This window comes from Stenella coeruleoalba (genome assembly GCF_951394435.1).
Source record: "Stenella coeruleoalba genome assembly, chromosome: 5".
In the NCBI taxonomy this organism is placed as follows: Eukaryota; Metazoa; Chordata; class Mammalia; order Artiodactyla; family Delphinidae; genus Stenella; species Stenella coeruleoalba.
The window spans coordinates 142725034-142745047 of record NC_137150.1 but is presented as its reverse complement, the minus strand read 5'-3'; the positions used below and the strand labels follow the sequence as shown (position 1 = coordinate 142745047).

General features: G+C 62.2%; 1 protein-coding gene across 1 annotated transcript; it reads right to left on the bottom strand.

Annotated features, from left to right (window-relative positions):
• Nucleotides 1-8662: 8662 nt before the first annotated feature.
• AIRE (autoimmune regulator) lies at nucleotides 8663-18621 on the bottom strand (the record flags this gene model as incomplete). Its single annotated transcript, XM_079921475.1, has 14 exons — nucleotides 8663-8755; nucleotides 9761-9829; nucleotides 11121-11274; nucleotides 11412-11533; nucleotides 12125-12307; nucleotides 12883-12982; nucleotides 13998-14113; nucleotides 15032-15112; nucleotides 15283-15428; nucleotides 16228-16341; nucleotides 16890-16964; nucleotides 17332-17487; nucleotides 17787-17961; nucleotides 18472-18621. 14 exons carry the CDS (start codon nucleotides 18619-18621, stop codon nucleotides 8675-8677), a joined length of 1722 nt encoding a protein of 573 aa, XP_079777601.1. The 3' UTR covers nucleotides 8663-8674.
• Between the last annotated feature and the right edge of the window lie 1393 nt (nucleotides 18622-20014).

The following is a 20014-nucleotide window of genomic DNA, read 5'->3' as shown; positions in this document are numbered from 1 at the left end:
GGGTCAGTCACTCGGAGCCATGAAGCCCCTCCCCGGATCCAGGTCCCCCGAAAGGTGGGACTCCAGCCCAGTCACCAAACAGACTGGACCCTTGCCCTCAGGAAGACTGGTCGCTGGTGGGAGAGTCCCCGTGAACCAAATCGGGGGCTTTGAGGAAAGGCATCCATCGTGACAGGGCCCAAGACACCCAGTGGGGTGGGGGGCTGGGGGTGGGGGTGGGTAACATTCTGTTTCTTTCTTTGAATTAATTTATTTTTTTATCTGGCTGTGCTGGGTCTTAGTTGCGGCACACGGGATCTTCACTGTGGTGTGCAGGGTCTTTTTTTTTTTTAGTAACGGCATGCGGACCCTTAGTTGCGGCATGCGGGATCTATTTCTCTGACCAGGGATTGAACCCAGGCCCGCTGCCTTGGGAGTGCGGAGGCCTCACTGCCGGACGGCCAGGGCAGTCCCGGTAGCATTCTGTTTCTTGAGCTGAGTGGTGACACAGGTGTGTTTGCTTTATGAAAATTCAACAAGCTGATCACCTATGATTTGTCCCTTTTTCTTTATATATGTTATGTTCTAATACAAAGTTTACGTAAAAATATTCCATTGTTGGGGCAGGGGGAGGTATGAGTCAAAGGGAGAGAGTTTCAGTTCTGCAAGACGAGTGTGTCCCAGAGCTCACTGTCCAGCCTGGTGCTGGAAGTTAATCATTCTGTAGTGGACACTTAAAACGTGGCTCAGAGGGTACACGTATGTTAAGTGTTCTTATCACGAGTAACAGCACATATTTCTTAAATTATCACAGAGGGGAAAGAGGGACCTCATTAGTCACAGCTGTGCCAAGTCAGGCACGGATAAGAATCTGGGCCACTTGACTGACCTCCTGGCCTCAGGTTAAGAAGATGGAAGAATGGCAGGGTCTCACAGGCAGCCCTCAAACTCTCTGTGCCCCGAGGCCCCCCGCCCTTGTGTGGATGGTGGCCTCACCACTGGGCACACAGCTGTCGTCCTGGGGTCTCTGTCACCATCAGTTTCCCTTGTGGACTTCGTGGTCACCAGCTCCCAAATCGTCCTCCTTCGTTTGGGCAGAGCACACATCTTCCAGGAGGTTCCTGAGAAAGGGCTCAGGGCGTTTTGAGATTCTGCCTGTGTGAAATTGGCCTTTCTCGACCCTGTTACTTGATTGAAGACTTGGCTGTGTGTAGAATCTTGGATGAGAAATCATCGTCCTACAGAACTTGGAAGGTGGCTTCCATCATTCCTTGATTCCAGTGTTGCAACTGGGAGCTCAAAGCCGCCTGACTCCTCTGTGTGTGCACAGGACCCAATATTTCCTCCCTAGAAGCGTGCAGGACCTTCCTTTCCCAGGGGCTGTGAAATTCCACAGGAAATGCCTTGTGTGGGTCTGCTTCCCAGTGCGGGGCCGGGCACGTTCTCGGTCCTTCCACGGCAGCAGTGCGTGTGTTCTATCCAGGACAAGTTCCTGCACCATTTCCCCGACAACTCTTTCCTCTCTGCGTTTTCCCTTTACTCTTTCTGGAACTCCTGGTATTTACATTTTGATATCCTATCCTTTACTTTCCATTTTTAGAAAGTCTTAGCTTGACTTTCCTATTTTATAACTCATTCTGCTATATGTTCAGAGAGCTTTCTTCAGCTTGCCACGCCAACCTGGTGTAAAGTTCTCCGTGTCTGCCGTCACAGTTTTGATTTCCAAGAGCTGTTCCTTTTAACAGAGTCTTGTTCTTGTTTCATGAATACAGGGCCTATCTCTCTAAGAATCTTACAGTTTTATTTGGTTTTTTTAACATTCATTCCTCCCTTCTGAGTCTCTCTTTTCATCTGTGCTGCTTTCTTTCTTTCCTTTTGTCTTGGTCTCTGCCATCCTAGGGGCTTCTCCAATGTCTGGGAATCCTTGGCTATCTGTGATTAAGAGGCAGAACCTCTGAATGTGACTTTTGGTTGTTGAGTCTTGCTGTAGGGTGAGCTTTCTGGGCCATTTTTTGGGTAACCCCCAGAACTGTTGTCCCTTTAGGTTGGTCAGATTCAAGAAAAGAATCTTCCAGCCTCTTGTCTGGAGGGAAGATCGCGTCAGGAGCTGGAAGAGGGGCTGGAGCCCCTCATGCAGCCTTCTGCCTGGTGATCTGGCCACTCACTTTCCATGTGGACCCCTTGCCTCAGTTGTTTATGGCATTCCCAGGTCCAGACACTCTGCCCGACCTCCAGAGTAGAGCTCCTGACCTCTGCTGGGGAGAGGGACGGATGGGGGCTCCATTTATCAGCCAGCCTGACCCCTCCTCTCCCACCAGGCTCATCGGCAGAAGCCTCAGGACCACTCAACGCTTGGCCGGGGGGGCCGTGTTTAAGCCCGCCGTTCTTCTGGAAGACTGTGAGGGGTAGATCGGCTTGCATACTGGGGGACCCCGACCTTGTACTGGCCCAGCCTGGTTGTTCGCACCGGCTGCAGAAGCACTTCAGATCCCAGCCCGTCAACCACAGGGACGACCCTTTCCTGGGCTCCAACCACAAGCCTTGTCTGCCTGCTCCAGGCTCATAGTCTGTGAGCCCAGGAGACACAGGTGCTGCACATGGGGTACAAAGTTGGACAGAGACGCGGGGAGGGGACCCTGCCCAGGGAGGTGGGGGACGGGGGGACCGTGAGTGCCCAGGATGGCCCCTCCGGGAGAGAGGCAGGGCAGACCTGGCTGAAAGCAGAAGAGGGGTTTTGATCATCCCCCTGCAACTCGGGAGAGCCTTGAAGGCCTGTGGTCTGGGGTTTGTTGGCTTGCTTTTCCATTTTGCCGTGGAGGATTCAAGCGTGCACGTAGGCAGAGAGAGCAGTACGATGGCCCCGTGCCCCCCTCTCCAGCCCCCCGAATGTTCCGTTCAGGACAGGGTAGGAATTTCAGGAAGACGGCTCTGAGTGGAGGATGGAGGGAGGGGTGGCGCATCTGGGGGCCGTGAGCAGTGATGGCTGTTCTGGGGCGGTGATGGTGGAGAGGGGACAGATCTGTGAGGTGTCTAAGAGGCCCAGCAGGAGGGTCTGGGCGTGCAGGTGGGGAACGAGGGAGGGGGGCTACTGCATGCCGTGGGAGATTGGGGGGGCAGTCGGGGCTGGAGATCCTCTTCCCCCTGACACCCTGCCCTCCCGGGCGCCCCTTTAGCTCTGGAAGCACTGCTGCTGCACCTGTCCCACCCCCATCCCCAGGGCTGCCCCTGATCGCCCCGTAAAGTAACGTCCACCCCCCTTGGAATGACGGGAGCCATTTGCAGAGAACAGGGTGCCGGGAGTTCAGCCTCCTTGGGATGGAACGCTGCCCTTCAACACACGGGAGGAAGACGCCCTTGGCTTTCCCACATCCGCTCGTGCAGGGATCCGTGAAGCCAGGCAGCCGGGGCTCGGGGCAGAAGGGGGGCGACTGCCCAGCCACGGAGAGCACAGCCTGGCCACCTGCTGCACCAGCCCGCCTCAGCCAGGACGCAGGGACACGGTGGCAAGCAGCTGTGCCTTTTGGAATTCATACTTTTTAAGTTATTTAAAAATCAACCAGAGTGACAGAACAGTTTACAAAGGAAACATCATCTCTAATCCTTGTTTCAACACAACTGTCCTCATCTTCTCAGTGTTTTCTTCCAGTATTCCCCTCTATATACACACACACACACGCATATACACACACATGTACGTATGCATGTCTACATGCGTGTACACACATATATTCATACACACGTCTATGGACATATGCTCTCTTTTTATATACGTTCTGTCTCTATATAAATATACAGGGGACCCTTGAAAACATGGGTCTGAACTGTGGGTCCATTTATATGCAGACTTTTTTCAATAAATATATTGGAAAAACTTCTGGAAATTTGTGATCATTTAAAAAAAACTTGCAGACGAGCCACATAACCTAGAATTATCCAAAAAGTTAAGTACGTCATGAATGCATAAAATATATATATATACATATAACATACAAAATACACGTTAATCAACTGTTTATGTTATCGGTAAGACTTCTGATCAACAGTAGACTATTAGTAATTAAGTTTCAAGGGAGTCAAAAGTTATGCTCAGATTTTCAACTGTACAGGGGTCACTCCTGAGTTGTTCAAGGGTCAACTGTACATACTCTGTCATAGATAGATAGGTAGATAGATAGGAAGAGAGATAGACACTTTCTAAGTGCACACGTACACGCTCTATATATAAAGAGATAAGGGGATGGACGGACAGAGTGTATGTACACACGTATGCACTCTGTGTGTATACGTGGATTTTACATACATATAAATATAATTTAATAAGTATCTTGTTCACCCACCGGGCTTTGGTTATCATTCTTATTGTCTGTCTGGATAACATCCCAACCTCTGGGATTATTTCTCCTTGGATACTGAACGTTTAGTTCATTTTCAGAGTCGGATTCACTAATTGTGCGGCGCTGGCCAGCCTGGGCTCTGTGCAAACCTGCCCCAGGCACGTACCGTCTGGAGGGGACGGTCAGAGAGCAAGTGGCCAGGCAAAGGGGACTGTGTCCTGAAGGGATGGAGAGGAGGCGTGGCGAGAACGAGGGGCTTCCCTGAGACTGGGGTGTGTTATGTTTGGGATGGGCGTCCTCTGGTGGGTGGTGTCTGTCGGAGGGCTGGGGGGCTTCAGCGGGGCTGCATGGAGCTCACCATTGCGGTCATCAGTTACCCGGCAGCTTAGAGCCAAGCTGCAGGAAAAGCCGCAGGTGGAGCAGAGCGGCTGTCAGAGCCCCCCCGGGGGCCTGGTCCCCCCTGAGTGCCTGTCCCCGGGACCCCTGTGAGACCCCTGCCTGCGGTGCTGCCACCAACCTCCCAGAGGGACTGCACGTCCTGAGAGAATTAACAGAGGTGAGGCGACCCTCCTGGAAGCTTCAGGTTGACAGTCAGATGACCGGAGCTCGGGTGACAGGGCGAGTCCAGTTCAGACCACCCGCCAAGGGCTCAGCCCCGCTCGGTTATCTCGACTCTGACCGTGTCCAGAGCGCTGTCTGCTCCCAAGCCCACCCAGCCCCCGACACGTCCGCCTGCACCGGGCTCTTCACCGCTTGTTAGTGATGACCCCCGACCCCGTCCAGGGGTCCAGCACGATAGGGTATGAAATTCACACCCCTTGTTCACAGATTGTTAACAACTTCAGAACACTGACAGCTAAGCCTCCAACCAAGTGCGGGAAAATAAGACCTTTGCCAGCCCCGTGCAGATGAAAAGAACGACGTTGGTGTCATGGCCAAATCCTGTCCCTGTTAAAGAAACAGGTACTCGTGACCCTTGCTAAGGTGGTAAGGAACTTTGTTCTAGGGGGACCCCTGCACTGGGGTTTGCAGGAGGGGAGAGAGGTCCGGCTCAACTCTGAATACAACGTGGAAAGTGGGGATTTATGGCCAAGGAGCAAAGGTGAGGCCAGTGGATGGAAATTACAAAGAGCAGGATGCGGCTAAGCCCCTCGACGGGGCCCTTCCTGAGGGCGGGCCAGGTGACCAGCTGTTGAGGGTGGGGATGAGAAATGCAGCAGATATCGAGAGACATCAGAGTCCAAGGATGGGGATCTCCCCGAAAATGACTTGGCAAGACTCTTGCCAAAACTAAGGACCAAGGACAGAGGCCAAGCCTGAGCCAGCTCAGAGGAGCCCGGGTGGAGTCTGGTCAAGGGCAGCGTCTGTGCCCCCACCCAGCTCACACGCTGAAGCCTCAGCCTGCAGCACCTCAGAACGTGGCCGTACTTGGAAGCAGGATCTCACGGAGGTGGCCAAGGTAAACGGGGTTGTTAGGATGCGCCCCGGTGTCCCCCTGAGAAGGGGAGATCGGGACACTGACCTGCACAGAGGGACAACCATGTGAGGACCCAGGGAAGAGACAGTGGTCCACACGCCCAGGAGGGGGGCTTTGCGAGGGACCAGCCCTGCCGCACCCGGATGTGGGAATTCAGCCTCCAGGACTGGGAGAGAATAAACGTCTGTCATTTGAGCCCCCCGGTCAGTGGCACTTTGTCGCAGCAGCCCAAGAAACGAGCCCGGGGACGGGCTGTACACGTGAAACCGCTGGCTGCTGCCCCCTCACCCACTGGGCAGACACACGCTTCAGGGTGTCGCGTGGCCGGCAGTCGTTCGGTGCTGGCTGTGCAAGCCAGCTTCCGGCCCCACAGACAGACAGACAGACAGGAGCAGGGGATGGACGGTCGGCCCCTGAGGAGCAAGCAAAGCGCAGGGGCTGCAAAAGGGCAGGGAGTCATTGTCTCGTCCTTGTATCCACTTTGCTTAAAATGCAGGACGAACACAGCATCAGCAAACTCAGGCTGCTGACGGCAGGGAAGGATGCAGCTCACGGCCCCTGCGTGCTTCCTGCTTCCCACACTTCCTTCCATGCACACCACAGACGGACAGACAGATGGGACTCGGGACTGCCGCGAGCCCACCCCCCCCGCCCCCCGTGCTCAGCTCCCAAAAGTGACATTTCCTGAACTTGTGGAAAGTGACACGGGTGCAGTGGAGGCCACCAAAGGGAGCACTGAGCCCCCGGTGGAGGGTCTCCATGGACCCATCCACAGAAGGATTCTGACGAGGCCGGGTATCCAGAGCCTGGCGTGAGACCCAGCGGTGCCGGGGCTGCAGTGGGCTCAGAGGAGGGCCGGCCGCGGCTGTGCTCAGCAGCGGTGGGGGTCCTGGGAGGGTGTGACAACGATGGGCTGGGGGTCTGTGACACCTGTGTTCACCCTGGTCAGCTCCCCGATATACTCCTCCACCACTGCCATGGTACCCACACCACGTCATCCCCACCGGCCTCTGCAAACTTCATCCAGCCCTGCTTCGTCCTGTGGGTGGGTGGCGGCCGGGGGCAGAGACAGCAGCTGGGCTCTGTGGGGAAGAGCAGCTCTCAGGTAAGCAGGGCCCCCCCCACCCCCGCCGCGTCGGGAAGGGCCTCCGCTCCATTTCCCCACCCCCCAGCCCAGAGGACCCTGCTTGGGGCATTCCCCCCCCCAACCCCGGAGGACCCTGCCCAGGGCATCCCCCCACCCCCACCAAGCCTCAACTCTGGTTTCCTCCCCGCTCTGGCCCTTCCCTTGTCCACAGATGTGATCTGGCCTCCAAGCTGGGACGCTCCACATGCGGCCACGGCTGCTGTGTCCCTCCTGCCGTCACTGCCCACTTCCCTCGCCCCACTGCTGCCCACCTAGCCCGGCCCGGCCTGGAACAGCTGTCTACTCATTCATATGATGCTAGTGTCCTCACCAGTGCGTCCCTGTTTGAATAAACAGCTCGACCTTGTGGCCTGGGGCAGTTACCCCCTCCGCTGGAGGGCATCGGCCAGCCCCTCCCCAGTACTGTCCTGGGTGGGCCGACGCGCCCTGTGCCGCCCCCGCAGAGGCCACCTAATGTGTGCCCGGCACAGAGGGGCTCCAGAGGGGCTCAGTGAGCCACGAGGCCCCAGAAGTCCAAGGGCTGTGTGTCCTGAGCTGGGACCCCCATTCCTGCTGCTACTGCCTGCCGGCCCCCCACCTGGGGTGGGGACAAAAGCCACAAGTGCCAAATCAGCACACGTCCCGCCTCTGCCCCCAGAGCCCATGAGGCCTGCAGCCACCCCTCCCTCCGCAGGGCTCTGACCCCCGTCAGGGCTTCTATCACGGGGGGCTCTGCAGGTGGGGCTGCGACAGCCCTGACATCTCCTTCAGGCAACACCGCCCCAGCATCTGTGCCAGGCCCTGGGGACATGGCTGAGAGCCAGACAGGGTCCCAGGTCCCACAGTGGCCTCTTTAAGGGCAGACAGACACCACTAGGAAAGGACTCAATTCTGACGGGCTGTCTCCCAGCGGTGGGTGCCACGAGCGAAATAAACACAGCGCTGTCCACAGCGGCCACGGTGCTCCCATCAGCTGACCTCATGGCTGCCCCGGACACACCACTCTAGCTTCCAGCCCCCGACCCCGTCCTCTTTCCTGCTTCTGTGTGAGGTCGCCCCCTCTTGTGAGTAGCCTGTCACCGGCATGTCCCTCTAGGACCCCTAATGCTCAGCATATAGAAGAGCCACAGCAAAGGTTTCCCGAATAAATGACTCTGAATGAATGAACGAGGAGCTGAGATCTCACAGGTGAGAAAACAGACATGCGGAGCACCAAGGCAGAGGAGCTCTGAGCAGAGGGAGAAGCCCGTGCAAAGGCCCTGGGGTGGGGACGAGCTTGGCCCTTCGAGGAGCACAGGAGCTAGGAGCGTGTGGGGGGTGGGGCCAGGCCACGTGGGGCAGGGGCTGTGCTGGGGGCAGGGCAAGCCCCTGGGGGCTCCAGCAGAGGGTGGAGCAGAGGGACTCCTGCTCCGGGCATTCTCTTCCTGTTCCAGCCAGCTCAGCCTACACGACGGGCACCAGAAACACAGGGGAACAGACCCCCCCCGCCCCGAAACAAGCACACTGCACTGGAGAGCATGTCGAACCCACAGAAGTGACTTTAATTTCAGCGCACACGACGGCTTTGTGCCGCCACGGGCACGGCTGCTGACAGGCTGGCTGTCGACGGCACTCGGAACGTCGCAGCGCCTGGTCCTAACCTCCCCCTCGGTCCCTTTCCAAGCCAGTGGCCGTGCGTGTGAGGGCTGCTCTGGCGCTGGCGGCGTCCTCAGGTGCTGCCCGCCTCCTCCCACGCTGCCTGAAGGCGGGGGTCCTGGATCAGCAGGGGAAGGTGGGCGCCTCGGCCACCGGGCGGGACATGCTCTGGATGGCCCACTGCAGGATGCCGTCGAAGGAGTGCTGCACGACAGAGCAGAGAGCGGGGCTTGGGCCAGAACCTCGGGGCACAGGCGTGCCTGCCCTGGCCTCCAGGGCCACCTGCGTCATAAACATCGTGGTGGGAAGGTGCTACCCAACCCAGCCCTCCTATACAGAGATGCGGAAACGGGGGGCACGCCTCATCCCACACTCCTCCTCCGAGCTTCCCGTAAGCCCAGGCACAGCCACCACGGCTGTTCTGTCAACTGGTGGCCTCTTCCCGGATGTCTCGGCAGGACCAGCTCCTTCCCTCACTCTGCCCAGCTCTGCGCAGGGCCTGACGCTCCAGCGGGACTGGAGGCGCCGCGGGAATGCCTGATATTCCAGCAGAACGGAGGTGACCTGCTCCACAGGGGCTGGTGAATCTGCCCCACTCTGCCCACCTATGTTGGCACCTCGGGTCACCCCTGGCCCTCTTGGGGCCTCTAGAGACAGCTTCAGTGTCTGGGACTGCCCGTGCTTGGCCCAGCACCCAAGGCAGGGCCCCCGTGGTCAGCTGGGATCCCCAAGGTGCCACGCCAGGCCCCTGAGGACACGTACTGGCCACCTGGGGTCTGGGGGTGGCTGGAGGACTTTAACCTTTTCTAAAAGCCACCTTTTCTTCCCAGTGATTCTAGCTGTTCATCGTCGGGTGGAGGGGCCTGGGTTGAGGAGGGGGAGGGAGGGATGTGCAAGGGGGCGTGGTCCCAGAGTGCCTAGCCCCAGGGAAAGTCACGGCCTCCACATCAGGCTTCAGTGGCCCTGGCGCAGGTTCCTGCAGCCGCCAGCTCTCCAGGGTCCAGGCCCCGGGACCTCCAGGGCAGCTAGAAAGGGGAGCAGCTTGGGGCCCGCTCTGGCTCGTTTGTGCGCGGAGGGGCCAGCGCCATCTGGGGTGACGTGGGCCTGTGGCGTCCAGCTGCTCCCGTGGCCTGAGAGCTGGCTGCTTCAGAGGCCGCGGAGGCGGAGGCGGAGGGGGGCGGGTGTGGCCCCAGCCAGGTGACGTGTTACCTCACTCAGGAGGGACTCCAGGTCATCCCTGTGCAGAACTGGCTCGTGAACAGCAGAATCGTCCCCCGCCTGGAACCCAGCAAAGGGAGGAGGTCAGGCCACCTTCCGCACCCCTGCCGGGCTCATCCCCACAGCAGCAGGACTCCCTACAGAGGCAGCAGCAGCGGTTCGAGGCGGTGTCCGCGCCAGGGCAGTGGGGTGCTGCGCGCTCCTCCAGGCGGGACCCCGGGAACTGAATTCTAACATCCGCTCCGGAGGCAGAGTGGGCGCGGGTGAGCTCGGGGCTGCCTGGCCAGGTCCCTGCCACCCCTCTGGGGCAAGGACCAGCTGGAAGGGACCCTGTCACCGATGGGAAACGTGAGGCCCAGACAGGAAAGAGCCTGGTCCCACAGCCACCCTTCAGCCACCCAACAAGCCTGCGGGGCCAACCGTGCCCCTGAGGGGCGAGGGCCAGAGCTGGGGACGTGGCACACCCCCCCTGGCTCGCGGGCTAGGCGGAGCGAGGCCGTGCTAAGTGGAACCACATGCAATGGCCCAGTCTGTAGCTCAGATCAGCCAAACCTCGGGACCTTCTCCAGCCCTTGATGCCACTAGCCCTGGGTGAGGGCTTGGCACACACAGTGCAGAGGGCTGGGGATCCGGAGAGAGGCTTCCAGAAGGAGCGGAACGCCAGTAGGTGTGAGCCCTCTTGTGCCCGGCGCCTGGGGTGCCCTGTCACCCACCATGCGTGCAGGGGATTACGAGGCGGGACTGGGAGGTAGGACGGACCATGGACGGGGGTAGGACATCACCACCCCGGGCCCCCAAGGATTCTTCGGGGGCAGGGATGTGGGCAGGAAGGCCCCTGCTGTGGGCAGTCGGGGCAGATGCGCCACCTTCCGCAGGCCTCTGAGGAGGAGACACACGGGCCTCCCTGCCTCTGAGGGAGCCCTGGGAAGCGAAGGTCCAGTGAGGCTGGTCCCTCCTCCCCAAGGTCCCAGGGCCCAAGGCCGCTGGAGGATTGGAGGCGAGATGACACGGGTGGAGTCACACGTCTCTCCTTCCGCTCTCCCCTGCCCCGCCCCACCGCGAGGATGAGGATGGCGCTCCCTGCACAGGGCACTCCGGGGGGTGCGGAAGGGGCCAGGGCAGCTGGGGGGTTAGCGGAGCTCTGGGCCTGCAACCAACCCCAACCGGCGGCTGCATAGCCGCTGTGGCTTGGGAGGGTTGCCTTTCTCTGCAGATTTAAGGTATCAGACGGGAGTCGATTTAAACAAATATATCGTATGTACAGAATAAACACATGGTCAGGTTTGGTGCACACCCGCGAAGCTGGCGCCCGGGCCGGGGCCTCCCCTGGAGATGCGGGGTCCTCCCTCACCTGCGCCCCAGGGCCGGCGGCGGCGGCTTTGGCGATGAGCTTGGGGGTCCCGGGAGCCGGGCGGGCGGGGCTCAGGGCGGGAGTCGCGGCGGGCGGCCCCTCCCCGGGGGCCGGGGCGGGGTCTCCGGAGCAGGATTTGCAGCGCGGGGCGGCCCTGGCGAGCGGAGGAGAGGCTGCAGGCTGCCGGGGCTGGGGCAGGGCTGGGAGTGCCCTCTGCACCCCGCAATCTTAAAGCCGTTGGGGGGTCGCCGGCCCTCCCCCTCCTCCTCCCGGTCCCGGCCCCGTACTCACCCGGGCCGGGCAGCGCCGGCGGGGAAGTGGCAGCGCCAGTGGAAGGCGGCGGCGCAGTGCGAGCACCGAAGCGCGTCCGTGCCGTCCCCGCACACCCCGCACCTCGCGCCGGGCGCCGGGCCCTGCAGACGGACCACGGCGGGGTGACCGGGGGCCGGGGAGGGGCGCACGGGGTGGGGGGCGAGTCCGAGGTTTCGGGATCGAGGACTAGAGAGGTCAAGGGCGCCCCAGCACCTTTGGGCTGCAGCTTGGTGAAACTAGGTGTCCCGTCTTGGTCCCCCTTGGTGGGCCCGGACCCCCTTCAGGGCTAGTCAAGGGAACCCAGAAGGGCGTCCGTTCCAGAGGAGGCAGGAGGGCCTGGGAGACCTGGGGCTGCGAACTCTACCCACTTTATCGTCCTGCCCTTGTGAGGGGGCTTTCGAGAGTGATGAGAGAACGGTCGCGTCCTCTGGAATCCCTCCAGCAGCCCCCTTCCCTTCACCCTCCCCCACAGAGCCCGCACCTCGTTCTGGGTGATCTAGCAACCCCAAGAGCCCCTGGGCCTCCCTCCAGCCTCCTCCACCCGCCCTCCCCGCGGCCCCCACCCCTAACCTCCATCTGAATCCTACCTCCTTACCCCCGCCTGTCACTGTCCTGTTTCAGGCTCACCGGGCTGCCCCTGTAGACCCTGAGCTCCCTGAAGACAGCCACCCTGACCCCATCACCCCGCTCACCTGCTGCCCCTCAGGGCCCACACACAAGAGGGGGTGCAGGGCCGAGGGGTCCAGCACAAGCGGGGGGGCTGCAGGAGGTGAGGCCAGCAGGTGCTTGTAGGTGACCGCAGCATCCATTCCAGTGGGGCGCTCGCTGGGCGGTCCCCTGGCCTCCTCTCCCGCTGACCTCAGTGCCAGGAGGACCTGGAACCGGAGGGTCGGTTCTGAGAGGTGTTGCAGGGGACTTGCCCAGCACCACCCAGGAGTTAGTGACCACTGGGGCCCTGGGAACCGGGGGCTGGCGTCGTGGGGAAGAGCGCCACATTGGGTGGGAAAGGCCCGGGTGCCGTTCCCGGCTCTGTGGTCCCAGCAAGTTCCCTGACCCTTTCCCCATCTAAAGGCGGGGCCCCGTGGCCCTCACGGGCTGTCGGAGTACACACTCGGCATATGCTGGGGCACGCATCGTATCCGTTGTGACTTTGCGGTAACAGAACACTTAAAACATTTTCGGAGAATGTTATCGGTGGTCGAAGTGCGTCCCCTGTGTTGGGCTGATGGAGCTGAAGGCCCCCGAAGCAGAGGACTGAGAAGCGGGGCCGTTGTAAGGGCCACTTCCCGGTGGCCTGCGCCCCCGTGGTCCCACAGGAGAAAGCGGAATTGACGGGGCCAGGCCAGGGTGGGGGGCACGTGGCTCTCTGGCTGGGGCAGGCCCGACCCACAGGAGCGGCCAGGAGGCAGGCAGCGGCAGACAGAGGGCCTGGGAGTGGGCCTGTGTGTACCGGGGTCTCTGCAGGCGGCTCCTGGGGCCGGGGCTCCTCAGTCCGGGGCAGGTCCCGCTGGGCTCTTCCCTGGAGGCAGCTGGAGCACCTCCAGGTCCCACTGGTCGCGTTGTCACCGGCCAGAGACATGCAGGGCGAGGCAGAGGGGACAGTGGACTCCCAAGCCCGCAACACAGGGGAGGCCTGAGGGCTTCTCCAGGTCACCCTTTCCGTTCCCCGATGGGAAAACTAAGGGGAACGGGCAGAGCCACGGGGGAAGGGCCTGCCCGGCCGGTGAGCAGGAGAGCCCGGGATGCTGGGGTAGCTAAGCCTGCTGGGGCGGCCCTCGCCAGCCTGGCACGTCCCCCGAGTGCTTCTCGGATGAGCCCCAAGCATTCCCGACACCCGCGAACCTGCCGCGGCCTGGCTTGTGCCTGGCTCTCGCGGGCCCTGCCTTGCAGGTCGGGCCTCCCGAGGCTGGCCTCCCTCGATTCCACGGGGGGACGGTGCCCAGCAGAACAGGGGCCGGTCAAGGGCAGGAAGGAAGAGAATGGAAGGCGGGCAGCATTGAGCAGAGCTGAGGGATGACCCGGCCAGAGATGTGACCTGGTCAAGGTCGTGCGGTGAGCGGGGCAGGGTCGGGGCGAGAATGCCCACCCAGCGCTCCGCCCTGCACCCAGGCCGCCCTGACCTGCGGAAGCTGCTGGTAGCGGACAGCGCTGTCCCGGAGGGCCGGGGCAGGGGGCCTTGCGCTGGACCTAGCCTGGGCCCCCACCGGCCCTTGGGGGGCAGCTCTGCGGCCTCTGTGCTCCCCAGCCCGACTTGGAGTCAGACCCTGCTTAGTGCCGCTGGTCGGCTGCTTGTGGCGCTCTGGGCTGGGGGAGATGGGGCGAGATGGGACGGGACGGCCGTCCCTTGCCTTGGGCCTCAGCGGCCTGCTGGCCAGGCTGGGGGGGACAGCGCGGCCACGCGGGGACATGGGTGGGAGGATCCCGGGCCCCAGCCCCACCGGCCGGCGACCTGAGCCAAGGCCCCCTCCCAGGCTGGCCTCACTGCCCATCCCTGGAGTGGAGACACTGCTGGCGGCCTCCCACTCAGGGCGGGCCAGTGAGGAGGCTGGGCGGGGCCAGGCCCACCTGGGGATCTGGTGGAGCGGGGGCGTCAGGCAGGCCAGGTGGAAGGCGCGGGGGCAGCCGTCGCAGCAGAGGAGCTCCCCGCCGTCCCTGCACGCCGCACACTCATCCTCGTTCTTCTGGCGCGGGTGAGAGACACGCGGCGTCTGGAAGACCCGGGATGGGGCAGCGCCCTCCCCGAGAGACGCCCCTCGCCGGCTCCCTGCTGAAATCCCGCCCTGACTGCCTGCTCCCCAGGGCTCCCCAAGGCCCCCCCACCTCTGAGACTCTAGCCCCGAACACCTGCTGGCCCATCCCTCTTGGGAAGAACGGTCCTTAAGGAAGGCTGGTTCCTCGCGGGTGCCTGTGCTCCAGGCGGCCCCAAGACCACACGGCCACACCCACGGGGCAGCGGAGGGGCAGGCCCAGCGGTGTTCCCGTTGGCCCTGGTCACCCGCTGTCCCCTCCGCCTGAGGCCTGCTTGCGCCCTTGCCTGGATAGCACCCACCGTGCCCCCCTGGACGCCACTTCCTTCAGAAGCCCCCCGGGGACTACAGGGCTGGGCAGCCCCTCACAGTGATGAGCGCACTCATTGTAGCAACCCCCCCCCCAGGCCCCAGCAGCCCAGGAGCTCCTGGGGGCAGGCGTGAGTCCTTCTCATTTCCTCGTTCCCCGGGGGCCAGCACAGCGCCTGGCGGGGGTGTCGGGATCCCCGGCAGAAACGGTGCTGGGAGCCCAAGGGCGTACGTGACGCTTGGGTTCCTGGCTCCTAGCAGGGGACGCAGCCATACCAAGGGCCCAACTGTGAGGCGTGGGCAGCTGGCAGCTGGACCGAGCGCTGTGCTTTTAAGAGCCTGGGAGGACTCACGTGCTCTAACTTATGTGAATTTTTACAATTGCGTATTATCAGAAAAAAATGCTATTAAAAGTAAAGTGTTCCACCCTGTGAACAGAAGCTTAGACCTCTGTCCTCCGGTCCCTGGAGTGACTGCCCTGGACAAGCGGCAAATCGGCAGGAGGCCCCGCCCTCAGGATCCTGGGGGCGCTCTGAGCGTTACCTGGTGCAGCTGGGGCTCACTGGGAAGGGCAGGGGGTCCCGGGGCCCTGTCCCGCTGGCCTGCCCTCGAATCGCCTCCACCCTGCCAGGGAGAAGAGAGAGGGTCACCAGCAGGGGAGGCATTCGGGCGGGAGGGGCAGTCCCCAGCCCCAGCAGAGCTCCCCACCAGAGGTGACAGGACGCTGCTGCCCCGGGTGCTGGGGGAGGGGCCGAGGGCCAGGCCTCCCCAGGGGCGGTCCCAGCAGCGCTCACAGGGGCAGGAGCCTGGGTCCCCTTGGCTCGGACCAACGTCTTCAGGCTGCTGCCGCTTCGGGTCTTGTTCTTTGCCCCGCTGGGGTCTTCAAACTTGCTGGGAGTGTAAAACTCCCCCCCAACCTGGATGCACTTCTTGGAGCCACCTGGGAGGAGACGGGTCGGGGGGGGGGGGGCCTGGCAGGGAGGCTCTACAGCTGGCTGTTCCTCCCCCCACAAACCCCACCCCAGTCAGCTCTGGGCCCCGGGTCCTGAACACAGCAGGGATTCTCTGCTGGGGGGAAGCACGTCTCCCAAATTCTCATCCACTCGGAGTCTCGGAATGCAGCCTTATTCGCAAGTAGGGTCTTTGTAGATGTTAAGATGGACTTGCACTGGACCGAAGTCCAAGGACAGCATCCTTATGAGAAGACGAGAGGACGCAGAGAGACACAGGGAGGAGCCTCTGTGGCGAGGAGCTGGAGTGATGTGACCACAAGCCGGGGCATGGGGGTTGCCATGAGCTGGAGGAAGCAGAGAAGCCTCTGCCCTAGAGCCTCGGAGGGAGCAAGCCCGGCCCCGCCCACACCTTGATTTTGGTGTTTCTGTTGCTTTAAGCCACCCCGTTTGTGGCAACTCGTCATAACAGCCCTAGGAAACTACTTGGGACCGTCCCTTGTGGGTGAGCCTGGAGCCCGCACCAGCTCCCAGGGTCCTCGGCGTCCCCAGAGGGTGTGCGGCACAGGGAGTGGAGGAAGGAGGAGCTGCAAGGATGGGGCGGGCGGGGCTGGGGCCGCAGGTTGTCCAGCTTAGAGTCCAGGAGTTCCCCAAGCCCTGCCCAGAGCATCCGCTCCAGAGACGGCAGACCCACTGCAGGGAGTAGGGGTGCCTTGTCCATGCTCCGGAGCCACCGGGGAGCTGAGCGGGACGTGGATCCCTGGCAGCCCCTCCCCAAGCGCCGTCTACCTGCCTCAAACACCTGCTGGATAAGGATCCCCTCCACGGCCCCACGGGCTCCTGGGACGTCCCCAGATGACACGGCCATGGCTCTCTGGACTGAAGCGGACATGGCCTGAATTCCTGGGGAAAGGAGCACCAAACGGGGGGTCACCTGTTGGGACGATGGCTCCTGAGCACGGGCAGTGGGGAGTGCGGGGCGTCTGGGCAGCAGAATCCTTCCTTCTTTCCACACAGGGCAGGCTGGGGAGGGTGTCCAGCCCCTCCACAGACAGACAGCCAGCCCACACGTAAGTGCAGAGACGGGCCATGGAGTGCGTGTGCGTGTGCGTGTACACGTATGTGGTGTGGTCTGGTGTGTGGTGTACGAGCCGTCCGAACCCAGCTGGCGGGAATGAACAGAGACGCTGGGATGTGGCCCTGGGCTGGGCTGGGAGGGAGGCAGGGTCCCCAGAGCCTGCCCTCAGGCCAGCACCAGGGGCCCATGGGAGGTCTCCAGGTCCCAGGTTGCCTCTGGCCAAGGGACAGGGGGTATTCTCTGGAGGAAGCAGGGTCGGAGCTGGCCCTGAAGGATGGGGCACTCAGAGGGGCATAGGTGGGGTGACCCCAGGCCAGCATGGTCCCAGCTCCCAAGACGGACCCCTGACCCCCAGACCTGGGGCCTGGCTCACCGTTGCCCAGCGGGAGGCGCTGTGGCTCTGCGTTGCTCTCTGACTTCTTGGAGGGCTTGGCCTTGATGTGGGAGCCTGTCGGGGAGCAGGGACAGCCTGGCCCTCCTCCCGCTGCTGGGCCAACGCCAGGGCGCAGGTGGGAGAGTGCCAGGTGGGGTCTCCCGGACTCTGGTGTGTCCCCTTGCTTTACCGGGCTCTGGTGTCCACATCAGGAGACAGGAAGTACACCCACCTGCCTACTCACAGGGCCCGGGGGTCAACAAGGGCTGCGGGGCTCATACAGGGGGTCCGTCCAAGTCCCCAGAGGGACCTCTGCCAGGCTGACTCTGGGCCAAGCAGGAGGGACAGATGCTCCCGGACCAGGTCAGGGAGGGGGAGTGGTCAGGGGGTGTAGGGCTCCGTGAGGGGATCTGTGAGCCCACCGGCTCCTCAAGCTGGGTACCTGGGCTGGAGGTGCCCCTCGGGGACAGAGCTGCCGGCGGGGTGGCCCTCGGTTCCTCCAGGGCCTTCCTCTTGGTGGGAGGCCTGGGCAGCAGCACGGTGGCCTTGGGGCCAGCCGGGGGCCTCCTCCCCTTCCGGGGCTGGCTGAGGTCCACATCTGCGGGCGTGTGCAGGGCCGGAGGCTGAGCTTCAAGCCCAGAACCGACGCCCCGTTCAGGCAGGTGAGGCCTCAGCTCTTTGCTCTTAGAAGCCAAGATGGTCTAGGTGGTGTCCGGGGCTCCCTAAACAGCCCCACGCCTCCCCTCTCACAGTCCAGCTGGGGCTCAGAGGATGACTCCTGCTGCCAGCCCCAGGGAGGGAGGCCGAGCCGGCCGGGACCCAGCCCCAGTGCCCCCACCTTTGGGGAAGCCGTCTAGGATGGGCTGCGGCCGGGACCCAGCCCCCAGCGCCCCCCACCTTTGGGGAAGCCGTCTAGGATGGGCTGCAGCCGGGGGTATCTCTCCAGGTTGTAGTCCTTGAAGAGGACCCTCCAGAAGTCCAGGATGACGGCCGCGTCCTGGGTCAGGAGCCACGAGAGGAGCGCGTGGAAGGCCTGTGGGCAGCCCTCCTTCTCCTTCAGACGCAGCGTCTCCTGAAGCAGAGCGGGAATGGGGGCCCCGCCCTTCCCGGGTACCCCCCTTCCTGCCGGCTCCACTGCGGGACCAGAGGGCAGATGCTGACCCCGAGGAGGCCGCTGGAGACTTGGGCACCTGTGTCCATCCCCTTGGCTTGGGGCAGGTGGGGGATGGCAGGGGGGTGCTGGGGTGAGGTGGGGGGCCACCTGGAATTCATCTTAGGAGACTGGGCTCAACTTGGAGGGAGGCTTGGGGAGGGCTGGGAGGGGGCTTTGGGGATCTGGGGGGGCACCGGAACTTGTCTTGGAGACCGTTCGCTCCGCTGGCGGGTGGGGCGTGGGGCAGGCTGCGGGTTAGCGGCAGGGACCTTACCCTGGCGCTGGGGCTTGGGGGCGGGAGAGTGGGGAGGGGCGGGGCTGGGGAGGGTCCCTCTGGAACGGGTCTTCCGCGACCTTGCCCGCTCCTGGGCGCGGGCGTGGGGAAGGCTGGGGCGTGTTGCTGGGTCGCTGGTCTGGATAGGGGCCCACCTGGAATTTGTCCTCGGGGACCACGTCGTGGTCGACCAGCGCGTGCAGCAGCGGGAAGGCGCTGTCCACGGCCACGGCTATCTCCGTGCGGTGCAGCCTCAGGAGGCGGCGCAGCGCCGGGTCCCCACCGGCCCGGGCCTCGCCCATCATTGCAGGGTCGGGGACACGGGACTGGGGTCCCGCTCTCCCCGCCTGGGGTCCCGCGGCCTCGGGGTGCCGCTGGACTTGTGGGGTGTCTAGGCCGTGTCAGCCTCCTGGCCCTGGCGCACCCCCTGCGCCGCCGGGCACCTGGGTGGGCACGCCTGGCCCGGGAAGAGGGAGCCCCAGGTGCTTCCTCCGGCCTCCGCGGGTCTGAGCTCACGGCCCGGGTTTCTATTATACCGGGCTCTCCTTGGAGAGAGCAGAAGCCGCTCAGCCCGAGCCAATCAGGGCCCAGGGAGCTTCCTCAGGGGCAGGAACGGAAACTTCCCTGTAACCCGAGTGCTAGATGGTCCCATACACCTGCCAGCCCCCTTGTGCACCCGCCAGCAGGCGGCTGGCTTTTCTTTCCTTTTTAAAGAAGCCTGTGGACTCAATTCCCAAAATGCGGTTGCAGCCAGCATCCCACAGGGCCCTGTTCGAATGGGGAAAAGCCAGGACAGGTGTCTTCCCCTCACCTGGGGCGCAGTGTCAGACACGAGCAGGGGCTATCCAGGTGCCCCAGCAGCTGGGAGAGGCAGCACGGGAAGCCTCCACGGGGCTGCGCGGGGGCAGAGTCCCTGGTGGGGAGTGGGCACCGCTGCCACCGTCGCAGCAGCTGCTCAGGGTCTCAAGCCTGGGGCTGTAGGAGGAGGTACCCACCTGATGGGGTATGACGAGTGCATGTCAGTGGGTTCAGAGCTGGGCATTGCCTGGAGGCTGGTGTTGCTGGGCAAGTTGCTTTCCTTCCTTGACCTTCAGTCCTCTCATTTTTTTGTCTGTTTGTTATTATTGGGCTATAGTTGTTCTGCAGTGTCGTGTCAGTTTCTACTGTACAGCGAAGTGGAGTTCCCTGTGCTATACAGTGGGTTCTCATTAGTTATCTATTTTATACACAGTAGTATATATATGTCAGTCCCAATCTCCCAATTCATCCCACCCTCCCTTTCCCCCCTTGGTGCCCATACGTTTATTCTCTACGTCTGTGTCTCTATTTCCACTTTGCAAACACAGTTTCATCTGTACCATTTTTCTAGCTTCCACATATATGAGTTAATACACGATATTTGTTTTTCTCTTTCTGACCTACTTCACTCTGTATGACAGTCTCTAGGTCCGTCCACATCTCTGCAAATGACCCAATTCCGTTCCCTTCCATGGTTGAGTAACATTCCACTGTGTATATGCACCCCGTCTCCTTTATCCATTCACCCGCCAGTGGGCATTTAGGCTGCGTCCAGTCCTCTCATTTTTAAAATGAACACACTCCACTGGGAGTCCCCAGCTGATACCCGCCTTCTACTTCCTCCAGGTGTGTTAGAGAGTAAGGCTTCTAGCAGGCAGCTGGCCCCATGGACGGACATCC